Source organism: Tribolium madens, unplaced genomic scaffold (assembly GCF_015345945.1).
Source record: "Tribolium madens isolate multiple individuals breed KSU strain unplaced genomic scaffold, Tmad_KSU_1.1 Scaffold_97;HRSCAF=244;Tcas5.2_LG3a, whole genome shotgun sequence".
NCBI classification, from domain to species: Eukaryota; Metazoa; Arthropoda; class Insecta; order Coleoptera; family Tenebrionidae; genus Tribolium; species Tribolium madens.
The window spans coordinates 4,477,374-4,487,720 of record NW_025401069.1 but is presented as its reverse complement, the minus strand read 5'-3'; the positions used below and the strand labels follow the sequence as shown (position 1 = coordinate 4,487,720).

Sequence of the window (10,347 nt, the reverse complement as noted above, 5' to 3'; positions counted from 1 at the left end):
TTCGGCAAAGCTGTTTCGATTGAACGGCTCCCCTCCTACGCACGAGGAACTCCCGGTGAAAAACACACAAACGTGACAGACGGTGTTTTTTTGGATCAAATTAAGAAAAATCTTGAGGAAATAAGAGAAATCATGGGGAAATTAGAAAAAATCGTAGGAAAATTAAAAAATCAAAGCAAAAAAGAAATCTGGTTCCTATTTTTTATTTATTTGTCTTTGCTAAAGCAAATGACTTCAAAGAAGGGTCAAAAAGCAGGTAAAGTCTAAGAATATCTGGTTGCAGCGTAGCGAGAAATTTAGGAACAAAATCGACATTTACTCAACGGTTACAGCGCGGAGTCCTTAGCAGAAAAGAATTAAGAAATCTTCACATTAGTAAGCAACCAACAAAGCCTTTGAGTAAAAGTTGTGATAACATTATCTTTATAATCACTGAAAAGTTTAATCGTAAATAATAATAGCCAATATTTGCTAGCTTGAGGACACAGTAATTAAAAAGAAAACGCTTGTATACTTTTATATAATTTATTATATAAACTCGTCTTAACATTTTAAACCATCCTTCTGATGAGTTCATTGATTTTGTCTTCCCTGTTCCCAAAATCACCTCCCTCAACATAATGGTTTGTCTTCTTGCGCCATCCACCAGTTGGTGTATTTAGCTAAAAAATACAAGTTATTGTTAAATGTACCTTTTTTAATAATAATCAAATGTTTCTTGCGTTTCCATGTCCTCAAGATGATAAAAACTAATCTTGGGAAGGATAAACAAGAAGTATTCTACCAATATTAATTTAACATATTACAAATCTATTTTGTAACACGCAGATCATATTGGCACAAATAACAAAAAAACCTACCTTGAAGGGCCACAAGAAGTTAGAGGCGTATTTAAACTTAGGTCCAACGGTAAAAATTTCATGGATCAAATCTTCCATACAGATGATTTCAGATTTACCCAATCTGTTTTCAATTATCTGATTACTGGTAATTGGAACGCGTTGGCCATTAACTTTGGCAAAACCTCTCTTGTAAATCAGTTCCCTGACTGATTTCAAATTGGGATAACCCCAAGTAATATAAGGCTCACAAATTCTCAACATATTAATAGTAGCCTTGTTGAGTTGCACAAAGACGCCATTATTGATTTGGAGCAAGCGGAAAAGTTGGAGAACCTTGCGTACCTTGGGAGCCACTTTGTTAATACTGAAAAATAAAATTACTTAAAGTTAACTTCCTTGAGTAATATAATTAAATGTCTTGTATCAAATTTTGTTGCAATTCAATTTATAAACTACAACACTTAATTGAAAACAAAAATGATGTAGGACAGCATGGAAAATGGCTTGCGTTAGTTCAACAAGCCATTATGAACATGTCCACATTAAATCTACTTAACTTACCCCTTGATACGGATTACAAAAGCCAACTTAGCTTCACCAGGGACGTAAAAGTTTCCCCTGGTTTTAGCTTGACGAATAAGCCTAATTTCATCACGTTCTTTAAGCCTATACTCCTTCACATATTGTTCGGCGCGTTTGAAGATTTCCTTACGTTTCTTAACCTGTTCAGACTTCTTCTTGATAACAGTTTGAAGTCGTTTGGCCCGGTACGCATCACGCCTCTTCCGGTGCTTCAAGACAGACTCAGGGACTGCAGGGAGTCCCTTCACTGTCTTCGTTTTCTTCTCAGCCCTAAAAAATTAAAATTGTCAATTTGACAAAACACATTGCGGGTAGTGTCAGATGTAAACATGCCGAGCTTTGAAATAAACAAAGTAACAATAAAAATATAAAGCGAATATTATTGAAACAGGTTGGAATATGTAAAATATGTGAAATTTCGTAACAAATTGATTATTATTTGCCCGATGATTGAAGAAAATAAGAAATTTATTAAACACTTACGTCGGCGCCATCACTATCTAGTGGAAAAGAAGGCTGGTTCAGGTTGATCAACCAAAATTTGGTGCGGCGATTCATGGCTGCCAACTAAAACTTAGAAATTATGTTTTAAATTTTAAAACACATTTCCCAAACAATGCAAACATTTTATTAAATACTTGATAATTAAATAAGACTACAACATTCCTCTCATAATTAATATCTACCGCTTTTAATTTTTCGTATTGACGGTTTATTGACAATTGACAGTACATCCCCACTACCTGTCATTTATCCACGTGCGTGTTTCAAATTTATTTACATCCATTTATTAATTTTATTATTTGTGCAAATGTTTTAAGATAGAAAAAATGTTGGAAGACGATGTATCGTTTACTATGCCGTTAGGTAATTATAGTAACTATCAAAATAAAATAAAAAAATGAGTAATAACATAACCTTACAATGCTAGTTATGATTAAATTTACTTTTCAGATTTCTCTAGAGATCAAGTTTTAGAACTTATAGAAAGAGTACAAAACGGTGAACAGGAACTTTCAAAAGAGGAACTTACAACTTTATTAAAAAATCAACACTCTCTTACATATTTTAAATATAATGTTGATGAGTATTGTAAATTACACAGTCTTGTCATTGCTAATCTATGTAACAGCGCCGAGTATTTGGCTTTTTTAAAAGATGATTACACTTTTCAAAAAGTGATGCGAGACAGGGACCAATTTAATATTAGTTTTCTACAAATAGTCGTCCCTACGTTAATAGATGTTTGCCTAAGGTTTAAGGAAAATGAAGTGTTTGAAGAGACTTCAAAGCTGCTCCAAAAGGTACGTAAACATTATTTTTACTTATATTTACTAAAAAGAAAATAGTGTTTTTTTAGCACGAGTGTGAAACAATTTGACTCTTATTTAACACAATTGTTTGCAAAAATAAAAACTCAAGAAAAACACAGTCTCTGTAAAACAGTATTGAAATTTCTTACAAATCTATATAACAAAAATGCCATTTGTCCTACAGGTTTCAAACTACTTTTCAATTCACTTGTCTATTCCCATAAAAATTTTAATACAGTATTTAAAATGTTACTACTTTTGATTGAAATTATTGGTTTTGACACCAGTACTGAATTTAATTTTAACAAGATAAAATATCATCTTGAAAACCCTTCATTGAATGATTCTTTGAATATTTTACGCGAACTTCTAGATGTTGTCTCTAAAACAAAATTCAATTTAGAATGTAATATTGGTGACGTTACATTCAATGATTTTATTAAAAACTTATTAAAATCAATCATGGCTTTAACAAAAGTTCCAAACACATATTGTTATCAGATTTTTACGATAGTTATAGAAATTAATCCATTGATAATCGAGTCACTTATAAACGAAATTCTTATCTACACAATGTTAAGTGACAACAGTCAGTGCAGAAAAGAATATGAGGAATTGATGATTAAAATATTTGAAGTATTTAGCAAATTACACCGAATTCAGAATCTAATATCAAAAATGATACCAACATTAAAATCAGGACTTGAAAACCGTAAATTAGATGAAGCCATTTACACATTTCGAGGAGAGTTGAATTTGAAATCAGATGAAAACATTTTATACAACATTGACTGCATTCTTCCCAAATCAGTTTTAAATTATTTCACTAACTGTATCATAAATTTGGCCAGTTGGCAAGTGATAAATTTGTTCAAAACGCTGTTATTTCACTTTAATAAGACTGTAGAAGAATTACCGGAAAAAACAGAAGGTATTTTTATATTAAATAAAAATTATGAGACTCAATTGTTATTTTAGAAACAATTTATACCGAAATTTTGAGTTGCTTTATTTGTTGGGTTTTAATGAGTGTGCGAATGGCGGAACACACCGTGGCCTCAACTACTGTCGTTAAATTCGTTGGGGGCTTGGAGGAGCTCAGAAACGTGTTAGGAAAGTTGGGTAGGACTTTATTGCAACGACCACATGTAAGTACAAAAAATGAGTAAAAATATGTAGGTATGAGTAGTAATTTATTTCAGAATCAAATTTTAATGAGGGCTTTTTTGAATATATCGTACTATTGGGCCGAAATTTACATGTCATTGGAGTACTATTCAGTCAAGCACGATTTTAATTTGATAAAAGTCATAAATTCGAATTTTTCGGCGTGTAATTTAACATATCTGCATTCGTATTTAACCGACAAAGAGTGGTGTTTAATTTCTGAAAGGATTAATAATTTCGGAGAAAAACCGTGTAAACAAATAATGGTTTGCTTTCTTCTTTTCTTGTTTTGTTTTTACATTTATTATTTGTAGCAGAGACTCATGATTCAGAAATTGCGAGCGATGTTAATGTCTCATGATAGTAACAGTGAGATAACGACGGCGATTATTCGGACATTGTCATCGGAGTTTGACGATAGTTCTGTTGAAATTTTCACGGATAGATTCGTGATCAATCATTTGCTTGACAAAATGCCTTCCACGATAATTGTGAATTTGTCAGAAATTATTTTACAAGATTTATTAGAGGGTACTGGAGAAATATTTAAACAACCACACATTTACGACTCTCGGCTTATAACAGAAGGCATTCTTTGTGTCATTTTTACAAAAATTAATAAATTACTCAAACAAAAGCGAAAACATGACGATGCAACTTTACGAAAAGCGCACTACTCAAAAATTCTATCTCTCTTACCCACGGACATGTTTTTGGCTCCTAATATTGGAGAATTTTTGGTTAAAGCCTCAGAGGTTGTCTCCGAAGGTGATGAACAAATCATAGATTTGAAATTACACAGTGATAAAATTCAGGCATATTTAGACGCGTTTAGAAGGCTCCCAGTACTTTTTGCAAGTGAGGATACACAAAAATTTATAATCCTACTGTTATTCTCGTTGCTCAAAGATATAAATCACAGTAATTGCGAGGAAGAAATAAAGAACGGTTGTGAAAGTCTCATCATTAGCATTATACAACATAATAAGTTTACTTTATTGGATATTTTTGAAGCGAATATCCTTGTAAAACTCCTAATTGAGAATGTTGTTAAAAGTGAAGATCTGTTCACCCACATCGTCCAAAGTGCATTTAAATGTGATTCGGCGATTGCTAAATTTGAATCAGGAATTGCATTTATTAAAGGCAATCTTAAATCAAAACAATGTCTGCGATTTGCAGTAAATGTACTGCTTGTGCTTCACAAAATGAAAAAAATTAAAGTATCTCCAGAGTCCAAGGAATTATGTTTGAAATATAAAACGGATATTTGTCATAAAATCGCTAAATTGGTGTTGAAGAAAAGTCCAGAGGATGGTTTGATTGAACCGTTTGCTATAGTTTTGAAATCGTTCTTGGCCAAAGACGAAGATGATAATCTTTCCAAATTAAAAATTTCGTTAAGCGATTATGTGGAGTATTGTCTTGAGAATTTGTCTGATGAGAATATCAAAGGCAGTTTATTACTGTTTTCGACAATATTGTTCAATAAATCCTTGTTAAACAATCTCGATGATGCTTTTATTTTGCGAATTTACAATAGTTTGAAACGTGTAACTGTAAAGACTGAGATGTTGGAGGAATATTCGCAGTTAATGATTCTCATCACGTCATTAATTCCAAATGAACAGTTTTCGAAAATTTTTGACGATTTGCTGAAAGTGACGGTAAGTAGAGTGTGATTTTTTGCTCACAATAATGGTATGTGGTTGCAGACGAAATCAATCGATTTGAGAGAAAATAAAGAGTTCTGCAAACACCTAAAAACCTGGTCTTGCATCCTGTCTACAAATTTCAATCCCGTCAAAACTAACATTTTGCGTGAACAACTCGAATTTCTCTTGGAAAAATTAATTCTCATGTTGAAATCTGTTGATTATAGCGAAGAATTATTTGAAGAAGTTATCCAATTTGAGCTTTCAATTGTTCAAGCAAATCACGTAATGTTTTCTTGACATGAAACACCAAATGGCGAGGATTTATTGTTCGAATTTTAGGTGCCATTAAGTGCTGCCATTATAGATTTTTCCCTGTTAACAGTTTCAATTTTAATGATGAAGAAAGATCACGACTTTATACATTGTTTTAACTGTGGCATAACTTTGTTGGAAAATTTGTTAAAATCCCGAAATCCGTTAATTATGGATCGTTTGCCTCCGTATTTGTTGCAGTATAGAGTACTGTTAAAAGGTTTGTGTTTGAAAAGTAGTTCAAAAGCGATAGCAGAATCAAGCGACGGGCAGAAGATTGCTGATTGTGCACATAAATTAGAAAAATTGACAAAGAGTCTTGCTGATTGTACCAAAGATATGGCAAGGATTGCAATGTATTTGATTGCAGATATTTTGGCACAGTATGAAATGGACACGCTGTACCCTAACGTGAAGGTAAATTTAACTGGTTTTATTGAAAATCATTTCAACTTTTTCTTGTAGAAACATTTGGATAATTGTATATACAGCCTAATTGCTTTGTGTGATCATCATGCAGTTCAGTATTTGATGAGAGTTTTAAGCAACGCGTCTACTGAAATATTTAAAATTATGTATGAGAATTATAAAACATATTATAGGTTTACAGGTAAGGTGTAAAATATGTTTATAATAAAGATCACTTTTTCGATTTTTTTTATTGACATTTGTCTTTGAAATATTACAAATTTATACAAACAAATTAAAATTGTATTGGCATTTTTTATTTATTTTACTCAAACCCTGACGTTTGTGATAATAAACGTTAAAAAAATCCACACGAAATTTTTCGGTCAATCACCAAATCCTAATCCTAAATCTTTTTTTTGTATACGCTCCCTAAAACAGCTGTTTTTGAATCTCCAAAATGAGTCTTTTACGGACTCATTAAAATAATACGTAAAATAGTTATTTTAGGTGCTCAGTTCCCAAAAACAGTTTTTCCCGACTAAAAAATAAAATTAGTTACTATGGTGGCGAATTTTTTAAAATTAATTAGAGGTGTAAATTCGTGTTTTGGAAGCTTTAAGAAAAAAATGTTGTTTGTAACACGTACCCAAAACGTTTCTGCGGACTCATCTGCTATTCCAAACTCGGTTTCACCTCGTCCGGATACAGCAACGATTTGTCCGCAAAAACTGTGTTTTAGGTACCTGTAACAAAAATAACTATTGTAACAAGCACCTAAAACATTTTTGCGTACTCATCTGTTAAAACAGCAGAAACAGCAACGATTAGTGTGCAAAAACTGTATTTTAGGCACGTAACAAAAATAACTACGTTTTTTCTATCTAAGAAGAACATTTGCTTACAGCTTGTTTTTAAAATTTATAAAAGCTTTGGGAGTGGTTATAGTACTACGAATATTGCACAATTACTTTGCTTAGTTGACCACCCTTAAAGCTTTTATAAATTTTAAAAACTTAATAAGCTGTAAACAAAGATCTTCTTCTCTGATAGAAAATTTTTTTTTTACTTTTTGGTACATTTTTTTAATAAAAGTTTATTTTTAAAAAACAATTTTGTGTTTTTTTTTCACTTTTTAGTCTTTACTTATTGTTTTGTGGAATATGTAGGTACTTTAAACAATTGGTAAAAATCGATCGCACCGTTTGGCCGCAAAGACCAAAAATCGGCCGTAAAGCGGCCGCAAAATTATACGGTTGAATTCATGATGGGGATAAAAATTGTTTAGAATCATGAAATATATGTTGTTAAACATTGTTTAGAATCATGAAATATACGTTATTAAACAGAAAAATGTGATAAAATAAAAATAATAATGGGTGCCAAACTAAAAAAAAAAAAATGCACTCTAGACTCGAACCCGGGACAACTGTCAGTGCAGGTGGCACTGACGCAAACGTTAGGTTTGCTACTCGGATTTCCAACACTAAATTATTGTCGTAAGAATGTTTTCCAGATAAGTGGGATAAGGAAAGTCGTGTGATGTTCACACCAGATTTTTTCAAATAGTTAATGTTGTCAACCCCTAATATCTTCGTTCCTGTAAAAGATAAAGGGTTGGTTTTACCCTTAAAAACACCAACACTAACCTTTTGAATTTTTTCTGCTTCATTAAATGGGGTTGGTTCCATCTTTGTATTATTTCAATTAGGGGCCAAGATACTGGTTAATTGTTGATAAATTTGTAATTAAAGTAAATATTATTGTATTATTGCCACAGGAATTATGCAAAATTTCACACAGGAGCTGTCTCAAATTTGACTCAAAATTTCCTGCAAACAGATTTTTTTTTATTATTTATTTATACTTATGAGCTGGGTATGCTTTTTGCTGAATAGGGTACCCAAATGCAAGAAGTATATAAATTTTTTAGAATATTACCTTAAAACTGATAATCTAGGTATCTTAATATTTTATATAAATCATATTTTTTAAATAAACAATAAATTTTGTGTTTTAGAAATTTGCCTTCTTTTCAGTCAGTAAATAAATTTATTTTAGAACACATTCCACATGGTTAATCATAATCATAAATTTTTTTAAAGAATGTGTCATAATTTAACATCAACAAAAAGAGAATATGCGTACATAGACTTATTTAGCAAATGTTACCTTGAAGTAATAAAGTCTCAATTAACAAATATTTTTTCTTTACCTCTGTAATTATTACTCATTAAACATGTATACCAAATCAGAAATTTTTATGGGTAGGTATTGGTTTGAAACTATAATAAATAAATAAATAATAAGGCAAGTAGATTTCAATACATTATTGCTACATAAATTGTCCATATAAAAGTATAGACACATGATGCACATAATAGAGCGCATTTCAACATAAATCATGCTTAGAAAACAGAAACAAAATACTAAGCAGAATTACCTAGTATGTAATTAGTTTATTAGTCTACCTATCTATATTTTTATATAGTATTTTGCTTTAAGTAGTAAGTTTTAGATTTCATGCAAAGTTCTCACTTTGTTAATAGCCTTTGTAAACAATTTAAATTATTGAACAGCTTTTACGTGACTCGAAATGAGACGAGATACCGGAAATTCAACAATGCGAAACATTTACTTAGTGGAACTATTCTAGCTTTACTGGCATTTACTACGCTTTTTTGTTAAAATTAAAATATCTGTTTATATCTTCTGTAATTAGAAAAACAGCATGTCATTAATACCTAGTACACATTATTATTAGGTAATTACTGTAATTCCATGAGTATTATACCTAGGTATTATTAGGTAAAATTTATTATCAGTTGAGAGTTAAATAATTTACGCATTTGGTATGTGTATATTGTTGGCACAATACATTTATTTAATAAAGAAATAAACAAATTTAAGATGTGTAAAGTGAGTATTACGAGTAGATACAACTAGGAAAGAAATTTGTCTATAGCTGCGTAGGTATGTAGGTGTGGTATAACAAAGTCCCGAAACTTAAAAACGGATGTAACATTTCGATGGTATCACTCAGCACTTCCCGCTTGGTATTTCATTCGTATAAATAATTTTGCAATACAGAGCGACAAAAAATTAAGGGAAACACAGTTAATGAAAGTTTCTATGAGCTATGAAGTCTATATTACTCATATTGTAATGTTATTGGTCTTAATATTATTAATAGGAAATTATATCAATAAAAAACGTATGATGAAACGTTTGTAGAAGTCATAGTGTACCGAACACGCGTAGGTACCCATACATTTTTTGTATTTTATAAAGTCAATAAAATCAATATGTGGCATAAGAAGAATAATAAAAGTTTGCATTGTCAAACTTCATAATCATAAATATAAAGTTTTTTTTTTCTTTTTATTTATTTTTATCTTTATTTTCTCAATATTTTTGCGTTAAATTATATACCTATATTCAAAAAAATACTGTGAGTATTACAGGTACATGTTCGTTTTTTCTGCACTACCAACACAGCTTCAAAAATTCATTGTCAGAATTTTTTTACAAAATTCAAATTTTTTTGCGTGTTTACATGGCGTCAATATTTGTTCACAACAAACATTAACAATAATACAACTGTTGTACAGCAGAATAAAGTAATTTCAATGTATAAAAATTGTTATGTCGAATTTTAAATTTTACATTTTATAAAATATTACAATAAAATAAAAATTTGGTATTGGCACAATTCTGCACATGCAAAATTTATTCTCTATTGTAGCCGTTAAGCTGTTAAATATGTTTTGTGGCTTGTATAAATATATTTCGTTAATTTATTTTTTTTTAATTATGAATCAAAATGATGGTTATTATATTATTTCTTGTCTTAATGTACACTGAGATAACAAAAGAATGTGAGGAGGCCAAGGGTTATTATAAAAGAAGGATATGGAAATTTTAAATAAAGCAAAATGAAAAATTTCGCCTTGGATGATTTTGATATCCAAACATTCATAAAATTACTCATTTTATACAAATTATACATCTCTATTTTTATCTCCAACATACGAGTATTGGTTAATTAATTAATTAACGAAAACA

At 30.6% G+C, this 10,347-nt stretch overlaps 2 protein-coding genes across 4 annotated transcripts; one reads left to right on the top strand and one right to left on the bottom strand.

Annotated features, from left to right (window-relative positions):
- Window positions 1-506: 506 nt before the first annotated feature.
- Window positions 507-1,997, bottom strand: LOC123014087 (60S ribosomal protein L7). Its single transcript, XM_044412963.1, has 4 exons — window positions 1,908-1,997; window positions 1,404-1,694; window positions 861-1,206; window positions 507-662 (listed from the first exon to the last, which is right to left on the bottom strand). Exons 1-4 carry the CDS (start codon window positions 1,916-1,918, stop codon window positions 552-554), a joined length of 759 nt encoding a protein of 252 aa, XP_044268898.1. The 5' UTR covers window positions 1,919-1,997; the 3' UTR covers window positions 507-551.
- Window positions 1,998-2,153: 156 nt separating this feature from the next.
- On the top strand, window positions 2,154-6,539 carry LOC123014085. 3 transcript variants are annotated; one of them, XM_044412959.1, is made up of 9 exons: window positions 2,154-2,291; window positions 2,379-2,728; window positions 2,774-3,668; window positions 3,716-3,885; window positions 3,940-4,170; window positions 4,219-5,571; window positions 5,620-5,844; window positions 5,902-6,291; window positions 6,340-6,539. In XM_044412959.1, the coding sequence occupies exons 1-9, from the start codon at window positions 2,255-2,257 to the stop codon at window positions 6,493-6,495; spliced, it is 3,807 nt and encodes a 1,268-aa protein (XP_044268894.1). In that variant the 5' UTR covers window positions 2,154-2,254; the 3' UTR covers window positions 6,496-6,539. The 3 variants fall into 3 exon arrangements, with proteins under 3 accessions (XP_044268894.1, XP_044268895.1, XP_044268896.1); XM_044412960.1 differs by having other exon boundaries at window positions 2,175-2,329; XM_044412961.1 differs by lacking the exon at window positions 2,154-2,291 and having other exon boundaries at window positions 2,597-2,728; window positions 2,785-3,668.
- The last annotated feature ends 3,808 nt before the right edge of the window (window positions 6,540-10,347 follow it).

Bases quoted from the DNA above. Each gene is read 5' to 3' on its own strand.
- LOC123014087 (XM_044412963.1), bottom strand. The intron at 1,207-1,403 runs GTAAGTTAAGTA...TTTATTTTTCAG, and splicing joins TTTGTAATCCGTATCAAGGG to TATTAACAAAGTGGCTCCCA. The intron at 663-860 runs GTAGGTTTTTTT...TGTATTTTTTAG, and splicing joins ACTTCTTGTGGCCCTTCAAG to CTAAATACACCAACTGGTGG.
- LOC123014085 (XM_044412959.1), top strand. From the start codon at position 2,255: ATGTTGGAAGACGATGTATCGTTTACTATGCCGTTAG. The intron at 2,292-2,378 runs GTAATTATAGTA...TTTACTTTTCAG, and splicing joins ATCGTTTACTATGCCGTTAG to ATTTCTCTAGAGATCAAGTT. The intron at 6,292-6,339 runs GTAAATTTAACT...TTTTTCTTGTAG, and splicing joins CGCTGTACCCTAACGTGAAG to AAACATTTGGATAATTGTAT.